We start from the raw sequence: 20,013 nt of genomic DNA, 5'->3' as shown, positions 1-20,013 counted from the left end.
ATCTTGCTGCGCAATGTTGGAAAAGCTATTTGGGTGTTTATTGCCGAAGACATGAGGACATATGCCGTTGTGCAAAAGACATGAAATCCTGTCGCGCACCCTCTTCAGTGCGGCGATCGAGTAAAGTCTTTTTGAGCAGGAAAAGAAAAAACCTGTGGACAGCCCGACAGCGGTTAGAGTACACTGCGAACGGCCGTCAGTAGGGTTGGGCATCGTTTGAATTTGCGCGATTCCGTGTCCGAACGATTCTCAATTACGATCATCTGGCTGCGGCCGTGGAAGGCTACAACTCAGCAGCCACAGGCGCACACCAATGCGTTGCACCACGGTTGATTTCCCCCTCCGCCTCCTGACCCGTCGCAGCACAATCACGATGGGAAGTATTTGATTGACAGATGGAGGCAGAATTTTTAGAGCATCCAGCGACACGCCCACAGCGCCTGGACACTCGCACAATGTCTCAATTCTTGACCATTTTGAAGCCTGGTTTTTCATAATTTGCGATTATTTTTGTTTCCGTTCATTCATTGTCCGCCTTGTTAACATTACTCTTTTCTGTGGTGTGTCAAATTTACAAGATATTTTTTGGCTCGTTTCAGGGCACTTTAAAGGAAGAGCATATTCCTTAAATTGCACTTCGCAATGTTTTTCATTCACGGTCCATGTAGAAACGGGGAAGGTATCATGCCTTATATTGCGCTTTAAGTTGTTGTCATATCATTTAACTGGCCATAGTTGACATTTTGATTTGAAAGGCTTGGCAAAGGCTGTGAATATTTATGCACATGTAAGTTTTTTTTATTTATTTATTTTTTACTTTGAATACAAAAATGTTGTAACTTTTTTTAGGTTGTAGGTTGTTATGGTGTCTAGTGTGTCGAATTCTGAGGAAAAACGTTATCCATTGAGTAATGCTGTAAAATAAATACGATAAAGTGAAGCGCTGTGAATACTTTGCACAATGTGGTCATCTAAGACCATGCATTTCAATTTTGTTGGTTTCAAAATATTAAAAACGTTACATTTTGCTTGTTGAATGAAATACATCTGATTTGTTTTTTAAATACAACAAAATCATCCGTAATTACTTTTGCTCATTGTAGTTCCGAAAAGTAGCTGCATTTTATAGAATAAATATTGGCTGTGTTTCTTTAAGATGAAAAAAAAAATATATTGCATGCACATAGCAGACACTGTAATCTAACGCAAGAACACACAGAATTTAGCACTATTATTAGTACAGTCGAAGCCATTTAATTATAATTATTGCAATGAAAGTTGAGTGATATGTTTATTTCGGCTAATGTGCGCAAGATTTGTCGTTTGAACTGTTAGTGATGTATGACTTTGAAATGACATTGATGTTATGATTGCAGGTGGAAATAAATTACAAACCACAGCAAAGACTGATGAGTGCAAAGGCGAGGCCCCCAAGACTGCAATGTCCTCCTCGGGTGCTCTAGATGTCAAAACAGAGGTTTCTGAATCTCTCTCCACGTCGGCCCTGGCTGCACTCCAGAGTGACGTTCAGCCTGTTGGCCACGACTATGTCGAAGAGGTCAGTTTTGGTGGAACTGTGCTTGGCCAGTTGAGTCCAAGTTAATAGGGAAAGAAAAGATGCCATGAAAAGTTCAACTTGAATATATTAAACTGATTTCTAGGTCCGAAATGATGAAGGCAAAGTCATCCGCTTCCATTGCAAGCTCTGTGAATGTAGTTTCAATGATCCAAATGCAAAGGAGATGCATCTAAAAGGACGTAGACATCGCCTGCAATACAAGGTTCGTTTCTTTGCTTTTTTCTTAAGGCTTCTTCATTCTCAAACGTCTGGCGGAAAATCTATTTTCTTTCCAACACTCTTACACTCAGGACCTGAGATTATCTCACTCCTGTTTTAACCAATATCTGACCCAGTCCCCTGTTGTACAGGCCTACTGGGTACAGTTTGCTACAGAACATCCAATTCTTTCTCGTAAAAAGAGTTGTAAATGACTGAACTGTTTAAACCATCATGTTTACATCCAAGATACAAGCATATGCGCATTGATCTCATTAAAATGGGTAAAAAATAGGTCATATCTTTTCTATATTATGTTAAAATTTTGGGACCGTAATTTACATACTTTTGGCTTCAGCGATTCCACACCCTTCTTCAACTAGTGTTACCAAATTTCCTAATGCCACCACATGCATCTTGTACAGTATATTTAGGTGAGGGATTCTACTAAATTTCCTCATGAAAACTAATGAATTAACATTTTCCTACTCTTTAATATAAAGTCCATTTTAGTATTTTTGACATAAAATATTTAGATAAAGGTTCTCGTAGCAACGTCCGAGAATAGTTGCTGCAATTATGGTAAGACGCATTCAAGATTGGCCGACCAAACACTCCTTAATATGAACATTAACAATGGTAATTCCACACTTTTTGTTGTTGTTCTAAAATGCAGAAAAAGGTGAACCCAGATCTGCAGGTGGAGGTAAAGCCTAGCATCAGAGCAAGGAAGATTCAAGAAGAAAAAATGAGAAAGCAGATGCAGAAAGAGGAATACTGGAGAAGACGGGATGAAGAGGAACGTTGGAGAATTGAAATGCGGTATGGTTGTTGAGATTTCTTCAGAGATGGCAAGAAGATGGAATATGCAATAAGTAGTTTAATGTATCTAAATGTAGATGCACAATTATTTATGCAAAAGGTTGGATGCAGTAAAACCCTGCTGTTGTCGGGGGGGAAATGCATCGTCCTGCCGCAAATAGCAATAAATAAATAATAATAAAACAATTTTAAAAAGCATGTAATTGACACCCCCCAAAAATATTGATAACAGCCTATTTTAAATGTTTGAACTATGATCGTCAACAGGTAACGAGTGTATCCGGTCGCATTTGAGTTGACAAGATAAAGCCCAGTGATCGTAAAAAACGGGATGCGGTGGTGTTGGAATACAAGAGTTTATTGCAGTAGTCTGACATAGAGCAAATTTGTCTTGGAGTCTGATCATTACGTGTTGTCTGTTTTTTTTTTTTTTAAATAACTATTGGCCGTCAGATATTTACAGTACTACGTCAAAAGACACGAACGAGACAAGGCTAAAAATAAACTAGCTTTTGGATTCGCCTATACTGCACGATGACGACGCGGAGTAAATGTCATTTGCGGAGCCGATCAATGACGTTATTGATCGGATTGGCGAATTATGACATTAAAGCCAATCAGCATCAAATGCTAACTATCGGCCGATACCGATCAGCCCGATAAAATAGTTGTAAAGTCTTTTATATATATATATATATATATATATATATATATATATATATATATATATGTATATATATGTATATATACTTTTTTTTTTTTTGAATTGCCACTTATTTACAGGCGATATGAAGAGGACATGTACTGGAGACGTATGGAGGAAGAACAGCACCACTGGGATGAGCGCCGCCGTGGACCAGATGGAGGGTATCCACAGGGTCCACCTGGCCCGCCGGGTCTACTTGGAGTCCGACCTGGTATCCCAGGTTTACAGCCACAGGGTCCTCTGGTAAAGCCATGTACCAAGTGAATTTCCCTTGTGGATGAATCTATTTTATCTATCTAATCTATCAAAGTTGACATCAGAATCAGCTTTATTTGCCAAGTATGTCAAAAACACAAAAGGAATTTGTCTCCAGTAGTTGGAGCCGCTCTAGGACGACAACAGACAGTCTATTGACAGAGAATACGTTTGATACATAAAGACACCCAATCACAAATGTAATGAATAAGTCCGTAAATCATTCTACTTTTGTCCAAAAAATACTATTTACAGTATGCATATTTCTTGAATTGTACCGTCTCTTTAATTGAGTCAACGAACGGTTAGTGGTTAATGTCGGTGTAATCACTTCAAAATAGTTGGCCACATAGACATGAACAGATGTGCCAGCGTGCTGTAGCAGACCAGCGAACCAACATGCCTATGTGGCAGCCATACATTAACCTTCATATATTGTTCATACAATATTAGTGTAGGGCTTCAAAAGTCACCACACAAAAACTCACAAACAAGGTTTAGGATTTGTCGTCGCACACAAAACTCAATGGCACTTCACTATACTTTTTAAGACATTGGTTTTCAAACTCTTTACACTTGGCACCACCTAAAAAAATATTTAGCTCTCCAAATACCACCGTAAGGGCCGACCTTAAAATAGTAAAAAAATAATAGAGGCCGAGGTTTTAGTCCTAAAAAGCACATTTACTGTTCTTAAGTTAAACAAAACTGAAGTGCACTGAAAAAATGTACTGTACAGTAATCCCTCGCTGTATGGCGGTTCATTTATTGCAGATTCAGTGCATCGTGGATTTTGTTTTTTTTTAAGGTCAATATAGTACAATTACTGACCTGCCCACTAATAAAAATCAGCTTTATAGGGTAATTGATTTAAACGTGGCAGCAGTGACTCACAGAAGGTAAATTGGGCTCTTGGTCTTTGCACATAAAGAAACCATACTGAGTACCGTACCCTTTAAAACACAAGCCACAATCAGTTTGTTCAATAAATTCACAAATACCAACCCTTAGACCGACAAATAGCTCATGCACAAACTCATAACAATACCTGACAGGAACAGATGCAAGTAAAGACCTAAGTTTAGCTTGATTTTCTACAACTACAGTATTGTACCAGTTTAAAACATCACCACAGTTAATTCTGGGTACCCGTAATGCTTTTTACTGACTATATTGCCAGGACCGCTTGTCTTGTGTGTGTGTGTGTGTGTGTGGCTGGCGACCTCAAGTGTGTAAAATAGTGCAAATGGTTAACCTCTGAAATCGCGCGTTGAAACCATGTCTGCATGGGCTGTTGTTCACGTCATTCAAGCAGAGCACGCTCAATGGGCATGCGCTTGTGTTGTGTGTGTGGCTGGCGACCTCAAGTGGACAAAGTACCTGCACTTTTCTCTCAAGTGCCGTTTTAGTTAAAACTTAGAACCGTGTCTATTAATATAATAAATAATTGATTCCTACTTTCCTTTACTGCTGGGGTTCTGCGGAACATTACCGCTGCGATAAACAAGGGTTTTACTGTATTTGAGACGCAAAAAATATGCTGTCCAACCATTTTCTTCCGCTAATCCGAGGTCAGGCCGCGGGGGCAGCAAACTGATGGATGAACAGTCTCCTTCGGGATTTTCTGTTGAAGAGCAGAATCCATGGTTCCATTGATCACAGCAATTTGTCCAGGTCCTGTTTTAAGAAAACAGCCCAAGACCATCACACTCCCACTACCATGTTTGACTGTTTTTTTTCTGAAATGCTGCGCTACATTTACGCCAGATGTAACGAGAAACACACCTTCAAAAAAAGCTCAATTATCATCCCGTAAGTCCATATAATATTCCCCAAAATTTGTTGGGAATCACTCAGATGTATTTTATTTGATTTGTATTTTTTTTTGTAGAAGTAAGAGGAGCCTTTATGTTCTTTTTGGTCAGCAGTGTTTTTCACCATGGATGCCGTTTTTGCCCAGTCCCTTCCTTATTGTTGCGTCATGAACACTGGCCTTAATTGAAGCAAGGGAGGCCTGCAGTTCTTCAGAGGTTTTTCTGAGTTCCTTTGTGGCCACCTGGATGGAGTCATTGCTGTTCTCTTGGGGTCGTCTTTGTAGGCCAGCCACTCCTGGCAAACGTTCACCACTGTTCCATGTTTTCTCCATGTGAGGATAATGGCTCTCGCTATGGTTCGGTGGAATCCTAAAGCTTTAGAAATAACTTTTGTAACCCTTTCCAGACTGATAGATGACATTTACTTACTCCAATTACTTATTTCTTGACTGTTCTTGAATATGTTTGGATCATGTCATTTTGTTGTAGCTTTTGTAGATCTTTTAACCAACTTGATTTTGTCAGGACAGATTCTGTTGAAGTGACTTCTTGATTGAACAGGTCTGGAGGTAATCAGGCTTGGGTGTGGTCATTGAAAATTAACCAAACGTTGTGATTAGCCACAATTAATTCATGATTTAACAAGGGCGTAATTACGTTTTCACACAGGGCCAGGTAACTGTAGTTTTTTTTGCCTTAATAAATGAAATCACTATTTAAAAACAGCATTCAAGTTCACTTGGGTTATATACATTTGTTTGATGACCTTAAACATTAAAGCGGGGTAACTACAAAAATAAAAGAATAAGGGATCCAATACTTTTTCATGGCTCTGTAGATCTAATGGTAAATCGAGAGCTTCGTCTTTCGGCCACATGGCACTCGCCTTGCTCCAGAGAAGGGGCCCTGGTGACGGGGCTTTCTGGGCGAGGGAAAACATGATCCAAAATTAAGACTCGTCATAGGGGCTTCAGAGCCATGCTTTGTCTGATCCCTCGCCTTGGAGCTGTTGGCCTGGGCCCCAGATAACTTGGTTTCTAAAATCATTGGGGGACACAACCCCAATGATTACCACAATAAGGTTACGGCTTAGACAGGGGTGTGCTCGACATGAAAAGGAAAAAAAAAAAAAAAAAAGAATTGAAATACTGTTGCATGGCTACAAGCTTCATTGTAATATGTTTGATTGTGTTTCGTGTTTTACATGTTGTCAAATGTAATTGTATTTCCATCAGTGATTCTTTTGTGTACCACTAGAATGAGCCCACATACCACTTGTGGTACTTGTACTAAACTCTGAGAATCACTGCTTTCAAAGAGATTAATTTAATTTAATGTAATCCCTTTGTGCCCTGCAGCCCCCACGCCGACTTGACTCCTTAGATGACCGCTATGTTATGACCAAGCATGCTTCCATCTACCCTTCGGAGGAGGAGCTGCAGTCTATTCAGAAAATTGTGTCAATCACAGAGCGTGCCCTCAAATTGGTTTCAGACATAATAACAGACGAGGACAAGGTCGTCAAGGAAGATGATGACAAAGAAAAGAAAGAACCATCAAAAGATAGGTGTGACATCGACAGGTATGATGGCAATGATTTTTGATTGTACCCACATTTACAGGAACTGTAAACGTTGCGACTTCGCATTATAGCATTGAGTAATGCTTTGGTTTTTCGGCGTCTCAAAATTGAGTCAAGACTGATTGGTTTAGGCAAATTTTTCAACATTTTGTTTTGTTTTTGCAATTTTTCAGGTCATGACACCCAAACCTGATGTACTCCATGCATTGTGTAGCATTTTACAATAAGGCTACTATAATTGAAACACACCATTGTGCATGAACACTAATAATTCAAAGAGAGAGTTTTTGTTTCCTTTTTTTTTTTTTCTTCACAATTTAAAACAGTTCCCATGCTTTCGTCTAAATACCCCAATTCTTGCACGCTACACACAACCTTGAATATTAATTGACCAAAGTACGTCACAACAACGGCAATTTCCAATCCACACATTTTGCAAGCCTTATGCCATTTATTGCTTTTTTTTGGGACCTTTAAGTCAAGTATTACTTCATTTTGTAATAGAGTTTAACATTTTTGAATGTTGTTGTTGTTGTTGTGGTTTGAATTCTAATTTTCCTTTTTGTATCCATGCAGAGCCCTGAAGGGTGTGATGAGGGTGGGAGTCCTGGCAAAAGGGTTGCTTCTTCGTGGGGACAAGAATGTCAACTTAGTCCTGCTCTGCTCAGAGAAGCCCACCAAGAGTCTCTTTACACGGATTGTGGAGCTTCTCCCCAAACAACTTACAGTACTACCTTTGCAATTCTCAACCGATCATTTTCTGAACTGACCACTTTATTTTGTTACTTGTAGCGCAATAATTTCCACCGAAGTAAATAATAGTTTTTCTCCACATTTGACAAACAAAAACGTTTGTTGCAACAATTATTAAGACTTGTAACCAATCTATGGCATTTGGTGCCGGTTTTGGCTTTATCCCCTAGTCACTGTTTGTTAGCTATTCATAACCGTACAAGCATTGTCATCAGAGAGAGAAATCATCAATGAGATAAATTCAGCCTTGCATTATGAAGATCTACATTATAATCTGTACCCAATGCAGTGGCCACTGTGTAAGGATTATCCAAATAGTTTTGGCTCCTTGGCTATCCATATACTTGTTTTGTTTATTTTACATGTACTTTTATTTTTCCAGATAGTAGCACCTGAAAAATATGATGTTAAAGGGTCTCTCCAAGAAGCAGCCATCATTCTGACATCCTGTACGGAACCAAAGATGCAAGTGACCATCACTTTGACTTCACCTGTCATCAGAGAGGAAAATGGCCAGGATGGAGGTTGGGAAAGCCAAAACTGCTGATGTAGTAGCTCCTTATCTTGTCTCTGCTACTTCCCGATGAAATCATTTCCAGTATGTTGGTTCACACTGAGAGTTTTGTGCTGCTGGCACACCACAAAAATGTGTTGAGCCTTAAAGAAGCATCCTGGAAAAATGTCTCATGTCGGAAACTTCTGGCCACTAAAGTAAAAATTGAACTTCTTTCTTTCAGGCTTTGTTTCTAGAAATCTTTGTTAAACCGCAATTATGAGAATGATTTTCTTTGATATGTTCAAAGTAACCTGGGAGCCCCGCTAGAGAACTTTTCCCCCTTAAACTTCGACTCTGTTGAAATTGCTGGAGAGCTGACTTGGAATGTAAAGTAAAAGAGGGTGCCAGCAGTATTGCTCTTTAGTCTTTCTGCTCTTTAACTCTTCTCGGATGCTGTCTCTTTCAAGCAAAGCATGATCAATGTTTGCATTGTGATATGAGTTATACCCTGGAGAAATTTTGTTTCCTGTGTTCTCAGGGATTCTGACTGTATTTTAATGTTAGCCTTAGAAAATGGCCATTTTTGGTCATTTGCCTTAGAAAATGTCAATTTTGGTCATTTGTTTTAGTTTTAGTTTTATTAACAAAGACTAGTCCGGGAAAAATTTGTTTTTCCGAATTTACCGATAGACTAAACTTTTGTAGTTGTTTTTAAAGTGAACATTTATGAATTCCTTTTGTCATCAAAAGTGTCAGGGTTGGTCTTTTGCAACCCAGCATTCAAATCAACATTTGGCGTACAGACAGATCAGAATCCCCCCCACAGCAAGTGAGAAATAGAAAGTATTTTTGCCCACAGGAAACAAATTGTATTCTTGTTCTGGTGAGCAGTTCACACTGTTTGTTGTCTCTTGATCCAAAGTGCTCCCCTGAGTAGATTAAAAATGTGCCTCAATACATGTAAAGATGCCTAAAACCATGTCAGATTCGCACAACAGTTGTCTTATGACTTACCATAGCCATGAGCTATAATCTTTGAAATTAGAGCATTTGTTTTCTTAGGGGAGTATTATTGAGGCTAAGGTACGAAGGCTTTGGTAGACTGGTTGGTTAGACCTGAGTACAGCCTTTGACATACATTGTCTGTTGAGGTCTTAATCCAGCCCACTGATGCCAGGTATGCATGCAGTGATATCCTAACCTCTTGATTGCCGGCATTTTTTTTCTCTCCTTTAGTACTCATTGCTACTTCATTGTTGTCGAATGTCATGGTATTCACATCCAACAAAATGACCCGTTTATCTCTTTGAACAAAATTGTCCATTACTTTCTCCCATCAGAGATTATTTAGTAGGGCCCAACAGCTCCGGAAGGATTTTTGACCAAGGTTTTCCCACACCCCAAAACTGTTGCCACACCTACCATTGCCATGCCGCTTTTTATCAGGTCGCTATCATAGGTCTTGGCCTTTACTTTCTTGATGCAACACTTTTTAATGGTCATCCAGATCCATTATCTTTCTCTGTGTTTCAGCGATGTTCTACTACTACTACTCATGATCATTTAAGGAAACACAATTTTTCAACAAATCTATACCTGATAAAATGGTAATGGCTGCAAATAGTGCCAGCCTAAACGTGTATGGATTTGCTATTAGACTACGCTTTCCAAATAAAGCAATCTACATTATTGAGTCAAAAACAAAATCTAAAGTAAATGACTGAACATGCATTCTCAGTAATTAGCTATACAGTAAGTAGTCAGATTTTTAATATTAACATTTTTAATCTTCATAGTATTAATGTTGAACAAACGTAAAAGTAAAAAAAAAAAAAAAAAAAAGAAAGAAATAAATAAATGTGGGTTGCTTTGTAAAGAATCATTGGTATGTGTGGCAATGTGTTTGTTCTTCGCCAGCCTCGCTGACCTGGTCAAACACCCATTCCTCATCAACATTTTGACACTTCAAATCCATTTTTAGATGTAACTTCGGGTTTGGTGAAAGACCCAGCGGACGTCTTGGACAGGCAAAAATGCCTTGACGCTCTGGCTGCTCTGCGCCACGCTAAGTGGTTCCAGGTTCGGAACATCATTTTACTATATTATTGTAGCCTTATGAGATGCATTATTTGTTTAACTTATTTTGTTTGTACGCATTTGAATATTCTATTACTGAGGAAAATATGCACCATTTGAAGTTTAAAAAAAAAAAAAAAAAGGATGCCTTTTAAGAATTTGAATCATGACCATTTTATGTACCAAGTATAAATCTTGTCATCAAAAAATAGGCGTCCTAGTATTGCCTTTTTAGTTGTAATTGCAAAGGATTCCATAAGGCTGCACGATAACTTGCACCAAGTTGTGCAACTGTGTTTGTATCCTTTATTCTACATATGAAATGGGGATTGAGCGACAAGGGAAAATCTGATTAGTTTCCTGTGGCTCCACTTCCTGTGTAAAATCACAGGTAAATTATTGCAGATTTCCTGAGCTCCTTCAGTCGCCATTCTCTCTCAGATGAACTCTTGTATTTTGAAATACATATTTTTTGGATTTCCATGATCAACCTTGGGTCAGGGTTTAGAAGATGGCAAGGAAAGTCCTCATTTCTTGTGCATCTTGCAAACTTTGAACTCTCTTACTAACTGTGAGGGACAAGACTACTGGCAATGGCAGCTGATTACAAATTTTGATGCCTCATTATAACCTTCAACCATACTCAAGCTTCCATTATGAACAGTAGTTGTTGGACCTCTGAGAATGGATTGACTATCCACAACTCACCCTTGATTTGGCCTATAAATGTCACTTTGTTACGTCACAAGGCTAGAGCAAATGGACTCCAGTCATGTGTGATCATCATTCGGATACTCCGAGACCTCTGTCAACGAGCTGCAACCTGGTCATCCTTCCCAGGATGGGTGAGTCTCCCCCTAATAGTATGGTGACCTTTGTGACAAAATGATAACGGTCTTAAAATCCTGTTACTGTCTTGTCCATAATTTAGACAAATCGGATTTTTTAACTTTTACAATACCAATGTATAGTACACACTATTGACTTATGAAGATTTCTTTGGGGGGAAAATTGCACATTATACACAAGACATTACGGTAACTCATTCAATGCCAGCCATTTCAGAGCATTATGACAGATTTTCCAGGGCCCACAGAATATTCTTCTACGAATATATATATAACGTAATTTCTCGTGTATTATGTGTATAATACGCGCCCCCAAAGTTGACCTCAAAATTCTGGAAAAAACGTCTACCTATGTATAATGCATTTTTACAATGCCTGATTTTGCTTCTACCCATATGATCAAAACATGAAATATCTGTATTTTGTTTGTTGTTGTTTTTTTTAAAGAATTAATCTGGTTAAGCACTTTATTTGAACATGTCATACTTTTTTTAAATGTACTTGCGCTTATTTTGAAATTCACAGCCCTACTTTTATTTATTAAATTAGAAAACACACAGTTGTGCTCATATGTTTGATTACCCAGGCAGAATTTGTAAGATGGGTACAATTCTTTGAAAACATGGGCCAGGCGAAACACAATCTTATTTGAATGGGATTCAAATTAAACGGTCAAGCATTTCAGAAAAGCAATATCATTAAACATAACATAACCATAACGAAATTAAGGATGGTTGTTGTTCCGTCATCAGTCATATTTATACATTCTGCCAGGGTATGTAAACTTATGCGCACAACTGTACGTAGAACCAGTCATAAATGCGTACCCCTGTCATATTAGAATGAAAGCACCTTTTTATAACCACTAGGTGGCGGTGGCATATTACAATGAAAGTGTACAGCTTTTTCATAACCACTAGATGGCGGCATACATTTATAAAATGTGAAAGATTTTTACGTTTCCTATACCGATGTATAATGCGCACAAAAAATGTGCACGATACACGAGAAATTACGGTATACAGAATCTACCAAATAAAAAAATGGACTAACTTATTTTACCAGAAAGTTTGTTTCTACCGTTTCCCATTCTTTAGTAATCACCAGTAGAATATACAGAGTTCACGCTGCCTGTTCGCCACCTCGCCAATACCTCATTGAAACAAGACGTGGCGAAGCGAATGTTGCCCATGTTCGCCACAACTGGCGAATCAAAATTGTCTGCGTCAGAACTCAAAAAGTCCTTCCTGCTAAAAGATCAAGTGAGCGCGCTCTTTCTGCCGTGTGTGAACAGTCTTAGTGGTTTAGTCCCCCCCCCCCCCCCCCCCCCCGCTTCGTAAAATGCTTCAAACTGCCCTCCAGGCGCTGCTGGAGTCAGGGTCACAGGCTTTCCCAGATACAGGGAGACATTGAAGACATTTGGGTTTCAGATCCAAAGAATGAATATGAGACAAAAGTTCAGAATTCCAGCTTTTATTTCATGGTACGTGTGTTAACTCAGGACAGAGCACCTTTTGTTTGAACCCACCCCCTTTTTAAGTTACCAAAGGTATTGGAAGGTATTGATGGGTGTTTTGTAGTTGCTCAGGTGTTGGCTTTTAGATTGATTGCTTAAGTGTCAGAGGACAAAGATGTTATGGGGTCAGTTAAAATTCATATTTGGATTGTTTATATGCTATGTAATACATGCACGTAACTTCCAGCAAGTTGTCAACTAAAGTTTAGCTAAAAATGGGGTCTTTATTACACGTATTGAACACTCCCCGAACATACTTGAAGCTCAAGACACCGGGCTGTGGTTACTCTAGCCACCACGAGGGCTACTGGAAGTGATGCTGCAGTTGACAAACACAGCGCGCTACACTCTATACGCAAATGGCAAGCATCGTGTTGGAATATGAGGAGGAGGAGGAGGATTTCGACGTACAGGAGCACCCAGCTTATACGTATTATATATTAAAATATGTTTGCGACACGGCACAAGCTTTTACATGCAGTATTCCTATATATTGTGTGTCCCTCGTTCAAGTAGCTTGATAACACGCCACACAGAAAGTCTTAGCCGTGTCTGTTGGCTTGTCATATAGGCAAAAGTACAGACGACTACTGAAAAGTACTGCGTGAGTCTTTTTCTCCTACTGCCCAGTGCATAGTCTGCGGCACTTCGCCGCTGCGAGATTTAGTTCTCTTGCTGGCGGTTGAGGTCCCGATGCCCGTAGGAAAAATAGTTGGCACCGCAGCGGGTTTCAGCCTCTGCCTAACTACACCTGTGTATCCGATGCTTTATGCTCAGTCTTTCTCAAAACGTGCCGTTTCGAAGTGAGCAACACAGTTTGGAATGCTTCCTAGGCACCCATAACTGACCACGTTTCTTCCCGTCCATTGACCTTTCCTATCCGCTGGTCGCATATTCCTTTTTCACTTGGAAAGCCAAAGTAACTCTTGCCACTGCCTGAACCATTTGTACAAACCAAATGCCACACAAAAAACCATCGTGAAATCGCTAAACCATACGACAACAAATATACAAGGACTTGAACAACAGCATACAACGCCGAATGAACAGACTGTTTGGCTAGTGTTACTTCACAGCGCCGGATCGAGCCGAAGACCGGAATGCACTAAATGCAAAAAGCAGAAGCTGAATCATATTTATTAATTTCACTGCTGTCTATCTGCTATATAATCACTTCCAAATGGCCGATGTGGTTTGTCCTTTGACCTTGAAACATTAGTGCTTGTTTTTGGCTTTACCTGTGAAAACTGCATTTGCTGTTAAGCAAACATGAGGACCAGAGAGCTGTCTGTGGGAGAAAAGCAAACCATTTTGAAGCTGGGAGAAAAAGGAAAATCGATCAGCGCTATTGCTCAAACGTTGGGGCATAGCCAATTAGGGTTGGGCATCGTTTGAATTTGAGCGATTCCGATTCCTCATTTCGGTTGCAGTTCCAAACGATTCTCGATTCAGATTCTTTTCGGGGGCTGGGTCAAACAAGTTTGCATGGTTTAAATCAAGGATGTCCAAATTATGAACATCAATTTTCTTAGCAGCCCGCAGCATAGACTAAAATCAACATTTGACTTGAGGTTCTTTATAACCAGTGTCAATATCAGACCTATGAACTAAAAGGCAATGTGTGTGGAACTAACCCAATTGACTTAATATTCATCAATTAAATTTTTCACCGAAAAGTTAAATATAGCATTGTTAAAATCATTATTTCGGGCTGTTTTATCATGCCAAGTTTGAACTTGACTTCCTGTTTTAAGCTTTTTAGCCTTTTATTTTGAAGAGTAGGCACTCAATATTTTGGCACGAAAAGTAACTTCACACGGCACCAGTGATTGTATCTATTTATTATTTAATGGATGGAACCAAATGCTATAAAACACTGATTCCTTTCCATAGGCACAAGGTTAGTGTTTGTGATACTGTGAGACGCTTGTGTGAATTATGTCCCAATTCATTGTGACGTAAAGTTGCTACGGTGACGTTTTAGCCCAATGTTAGGCACTTATGTTGGTTTGAAGACTAAAATAAACGCTAAAAACCATCAGTGCAAACGGGCCACCAAAAATTTACCTCGTTAGCTGTCTCAATGTTGGCATAGACTTATTTTATCGTTTCACTCACCAAGTGAACACAGTTGACTTCACTGAAGCTCCGCACGGTGACGGCTGAGCCTCGAAGCGCATCAGACGCTACACATCGTGAAAGCCTCCTTTGCACAATATAATCATATTCCGAGTGTTGCACTGTGGCGACAGGTCATTAATTATAACAAAAGTTAAGACACATTTTTGTTCTTTTCCGTTGCTTTTTGCCGCCACTTCTTCTGCTAGGCATTGAAACTGGGCACCGAGGTTTTTACATTTGAACGGTTCCGGGAGAGACATGAAGAAAGACACTGAGGAAAAACAGTCACTGAGCAATAAAGAGTTGCTGGTTATCTGGCAATGCCGGTACACAATTTTTTACCTGAACTCTGACGCCCAACAAACATGCAGGTACACACACACACACACACACAAGACTCCGAGTCGCACCAGCCACTTTAGCAGCATTGGGGTTTTGTCATCTAATTTGTCTTTTTTGCCTTGGTTTTCTGACCTCGACTCTGGTGCACACGTCACTTGATCTGTGACATGTGCACATTCAATCAATACAGTTTTATTTCGCTTTTTATATTGATATTTGTCTTCTGTAGCACCACGGCGCTTGGGTACCGTAATTTCAATCCTCTGTATGTGTTACGCATATTGACGAATTGACAATAAAAGCATCTTGAACCTTAAGGTAAAAGGGCAAGGAGTGGGCACTCTTTTTCTGTTGTACTACTGGTACTTGGCTGGTTGTTGTCATAACTGTCAGGTTCCGCCCTCCCGATAAGCTCAAACGTACGATTTGACGATGCCAAGTTCAGTTGGGTGCTCCTGTACGTCGAAATCCTCCTATTCCAACACGTTGCTCGCCGTCGCGTATAGAGTGCCGCACATTGTGTTTGTCAATTGCAACGTCACTTTGCGGTGGACAGAGTAACCACACCCCGATGTCTTGAGCGCCGGTTATGTTCGGGGAGTGCTCAATATGCATAATAAAAACCTCATTTTTTGCTAAACTATAGTTGACAACTTGACGTGCATGTATTAAAATGGTAAATGAACTGCACTTACATTGCCCAAAGCGCTTTACAAAGCCCACTCACACGCCAATGGGCGACTGCTGCCATGCAAGCTGCTGCCAGGCCCACTGGGAGCAAATTAGGGTTCAGTGTCTTGCCCAAGGACAATTCGACATGCGGACGGTCGTAGCCGCGGTTCAAACCCGTTAACCTTCGGTCACTGGACAACCTGCTCTACCTACTGATTACATGACATCTAAACAATGCAAATATGAATTTTAACTGACCCTATAACATCTTTGTCCTCTGACCGTTAACTTCAGAATAATTCTTTAAAAAGTAAAAAAAAAAAAAAATAATAGATAATACTATCTGATTGATCATATGGGTAGAAGCAAAATCATGCATTGTAAAAATGCATTATATAGAAGGTAGAAGGTTTTTCCAGAATTTTGAGGTCAACTCTAGGGGTGCGCATTATACACGAGAAATTGTGGTGAGAAAACTATCCCAAAAATTGTTTTTATTTGAGAAGGGGGCAAATACTTCTTCATATTATCCCCACAAAGGGGAAATTTGCATTGTTTCAGTCGTAATAGTGCATACGGTAAATATAAATATGTATGAGGAGAATGCAAAAGAAAAACATTGCACAAAATAGAAACCTTTTTCATACATTTAGCACCTTTCAGTTCATTCAAACAGCTGAATTCACCTCTGAAGCAACATAATGTAGTGTTGCAGAAGAATATATATATAGATATATAGATATACATATATATATATGTGTGTGTGTATAATATGCACTGTTGTATTTAGGATTTCTGCTTTTGCAAAAATTCTCTCAACACATGTTCAATAGGTCAAAAGATGCCTCCATATAGAAAGTGGTTTTAAAAATTCTGGGTAGAAAAGCATAAAACTCGACAGCAATTTAGTACTTAGCGGACCCTTTATTCAAATGGCTGCCCAAAACAGCGTTTTGACAAATTGCTCTACAAGTCCAAGTAATTGCTATACAAAAAAAATATTTTGTATTGCAATAAATACGATATTATTTATTTTTGAATATTACGGATTGTTTCTGGATTGGAGGCACAAATAGTTGGAAAGGTGTGTATCGTGTTTATTCAGTAGCACGATTTTCGGTTTCGCTACCGGCTTGATTACTGTAATCAAGTCTGTCAGTTATCAGAACTGTTTGGTAATGTTGGGAATCTAAACTGTGATCTCCCCCCCCCCCCGTCTAGGCCATGGAACTGCTCGTGGAAAAGGCCATCAGTAGTGCTTCTATACCGCTTAGCCCAGGTGACTCACTAAGACGCGTCTTAGAATGCATTTCATCTGGGATTTTACTCTCTGGTAAGCTATCTTCATTTTGTGATGACATGATTCCTGTTATTAATTTAAAGTAAAGTAACAAAGTCACAAACATATTTTCAGACAGTTGTGCACATTGTTGTGCAAATGAAAATATAAATAGGCACATAAGTATTCCCACCCTCGGCTTAATATTTTGTTGAAGCACCTTTGGCAGCAATCACAGCCTTCAGCCAGTCTTCTTGGGTATGTCTCTCTGAGCTTGGCACACCTGTTTTGGCGCATTTTCTCCCATTCTTCTCTGCAGATCCTCTCGAGGTCAGTCAGGTTGGATGGGCAGTGTCGTTGGACAGCCGTTTTTAGGTCTTTCCAGAGATGTTGGATAGGATCAAGGGCATTCACAAGCTGCTCCTTTGTTATCTTGGCTGTGTGCTTTGGGTCATTGTCGTGTTGGAAGGTGAATCGACGCCCTAGTCTGAGTTCCAGAGCACTCCGGAGCGAGTTCTCTTGAAGGATTTCTCGATATTTGGCAGCTTTCCTCTGGACTGGTTGCCCAGTTAGTGCAGCAGAAAAACAGCCCCACAGCACGATGCTGCCACCACCATGCTTCACAGTAGCCAGGTGATGAGCAGTGCCCCTCTTCTCCGAATATGACGCTTGGAATTCAGGGCAAAAAGTTCTATTTTGGTTTCATCAGACCAGAGAATTTTGTTTCCGCAGGTCTGAGAATCCTTAAGGTCCCTTTTGGCAACCTTCAAGCAGGCTGCCTTGGGACTTTTAGTGAGAAGTGGCTTCCGTCCGGCCACTCTACCATAAAGAGCTGATCGGTGGAGTGCGTTAGCAATGGTTGACTTTCTGGATGGTTCTCCTATCTCTGCACGGGAACACTGTGGATAGTGACCATGGGGTTATTGTTCACCTCTCTGACCAAGGCCCTTCTTCCCCGGTAACTTCGCTTGGTCGGACGGCCAGATCTAGGAAGGGTCCCGTTGGTTCCAAACGTCTTCTATTTCCGAATAATCGAGACCGCAGTGCTTTTCAGGAACTTCAGTGCTGCTGAAATTCTTTTGTATCCTTCCCCAGATTCGTGCCTTGACGCAATCCGGTCTCGGAGGTCTGCGGACAATTCCTTACACTTGATTGCTTGGTTTCTGCTCTGATATGCATTATATAGACGGGTGTGTGCCATTGCAACTGAATTTACCACAGGTGGACTCCATTCAAGTTGTAGAAGCATCTCAAGGATCAGCAGTAGAAATCAGATCCGCCTGAGTTTAAGTTTGAGTGTCATCGTAAATGGTGTGAATACTTACCTATCCAGTTTGAATGTTTAGATTTTTTTTATACAAATGTCTGAAAATAGTTTTTTACTTTGTCATTTTTTTTTTTTTTTTTTTAATTAAAGAAAACTACACTCAAATCGGCTTTAGAATAAGTCTATAACATAGCAAAATGTGGAAAACGTGAAGGAGTGTGAATACTTTCTGGTGCCACTGTATATTAAAGGTATTATAGTTGGCAAAATGGCAAAACTCCTTGTGTATGCTGCAATAACTAACATAACTACGGGTTGATGACATGATAATCTGGACCCCTCCGAACTTGCTAAAGTTTCCTTCAAACCACGTCATGAACCTGTAGTTATGCTAGTTATCGCAGCATACACGGGTTTTGGTCACGTGACATTCCACATATGCGGAAGTGACGCTTGACGGTGTCGTTGTGATGTTAGTTTGGGTTGACCGCAGAGGATGAGGGTTAGGTTGTTGCCCAACATGGCGGCCCCCTGAGGTTGATGAAAATTGCTGTATTATTGTTTCGTTATTTCACAAAAGCATTATTAATCAGAATACTCTGTTTTGACTAGTACTGACACGCAAAATTACATTTTGTTTAGGGGGGGGTTCCCAATAACGGATTTATATCCACTTAGTTCCGATCTGCTCATAGTAATTTTTACAATAAATGAAAGGTATGCAAATTTAAAAAACAACAACAAATATTTATAGATTTATGTTAAAAAAAAAAAGTATAAAATCCTATCTTGTCTTAAGTAAAAAAAAAAAAAATATATATATATTTTCATAAAGTGCAGCAACAGTAGTTGTTTTCTTTATAGGAACTGAAAAATGCAGATGAGTGCAGCAGTATAAGAGTTTCAACAGTCTGAATTATTTGACCATAAAAAAACCACCAATGGCAATCTGAAGAGACCAGTCGAGGCCCTGGAAATGCCGCTTTTGCAGAGTTGGCATTATTATTAAAAGTAATATTCAAATAAATGGGTTATTTTATTCCCAGCCCTTTCTTTTTGTCTGACATCTTACTACGTTGAAATGAATAAGGGAGATGACATAACAAGATCTATTGGTTTTAACAGGTGGGCCCGGACTGATGGATCCCTGTGAAAAGAATGCTGTAGACACCCTGACAGCTACTGCGGAGCAGGAGAGAGAGGACATAACTTTAAGTGCCCAGGTACAAGTTCTTACATATTTTATTGGGGGGGGGGGGGGGGGAAACAACACAATAAATACAGTGTTATAAACAGTTTTAAAAAAACTCCAAAAATGCTATTTTAAAGATATTTTATTTACGTCTTTACTACAGGCGCAACGATTCATTGCTTGACAACTAAGCGATGATCAAATAATCTCACGGTTTTTGACGTTTTCGTGGACCGTAACCAACAGGCAAATGAAGACATCTGGAGTTAAAAACGTAAATACACTGCTTTTCAGGATTCCGTCCGAACCGGAAATGAATTAGTCCATCAATGCACGCGTCACTTGAGAGCAGGGGCCGTTTAAAGATAACAATCAAATTATGATTCATACATATTTGTAATATAAGCTTTATTAGTCCAACAATGGGGAAATTAGCATTGTTTCAGTAGCAATAGTGGATACAGAAAATATAAATGGCAGGCAAGAGAAGAACTC

General features: G+C 39.6%; 1 protein-coding gene across 2 annotated transcripts in view; it reads left to right on the top strand.

Moving 5' to 3' along the window:
• The window catches only part of zfr (zinc finger RNA binding protein), a 43,383-nt gene that overhangs the window by 21,864 nt on the left and 1,506 nt on the right, over window positions 1–20,013 (top strand). Inside the window, exons 9-19 of one of the 2 annotated variants that reach the window (XM_061673187.1) lie at window positions 1,377–1,558; window positions 1,662–1,781; window positions 2,454–2,599; window positions 3,383–3,548; window positions 6,733–6,956; window positions 7,533–7,683; window positions 8,092–8,233; window positions 10,187–10,284; window positions 11,031–11,126; window positions 17,002–17,113; window positions 19,452–19,549. In XM_061673187.1, coding sequence (XP_061529171.1) covers window positions 1,377–1,558; window positions 1,662–1,781; window positions 2,454–2,599; window positions 3,383–3,548; window positions 6,733–6,956; window positions 7,533–7,683; window positions 8,092–8,233; window positions 10,187–10,284; window positions 11,031–11,126; window positions 17,002–17,113; window positions 19,452–19,549 — 1,535 coding nt within the window. Of the gene's footprint in view, window positions 1–1,376; window positions 1,559–1,661; window positions 1,782–2,453; window positions 2,600–3,382; window positions 3,549–6,732; window positions 6,957–7,532; window positions 7,684–8,091; window positions 8,234–10,186; window positions 10,285–11,030; window positions 11,127–17,001; window positions 17,114–19,451; window positions 19,550–20,013 lie in introns of those variants that run through there. The other variant, XM_061673188.1, reaches the window with a different exon arrangement.

Source organism: Phycodurus eques, chromosome 3 (assembly GCF_024500275.1).
Source record: "Phycodurus eques isolate BA_2022a chromosome 3, UOR_Pequ_1.1, whole genome shotgun sequence".
NCBI lineage: Eukaryota > Metazoa > Chordata > Actinopteri > Syngnathiformes > Syngnathidae > Phycodurus > Phycodurus eques.
Note: the sequence above shows the minus strand (reverse complement) of the source record. Positions and strands in the feature narration are given on the sequence as shown.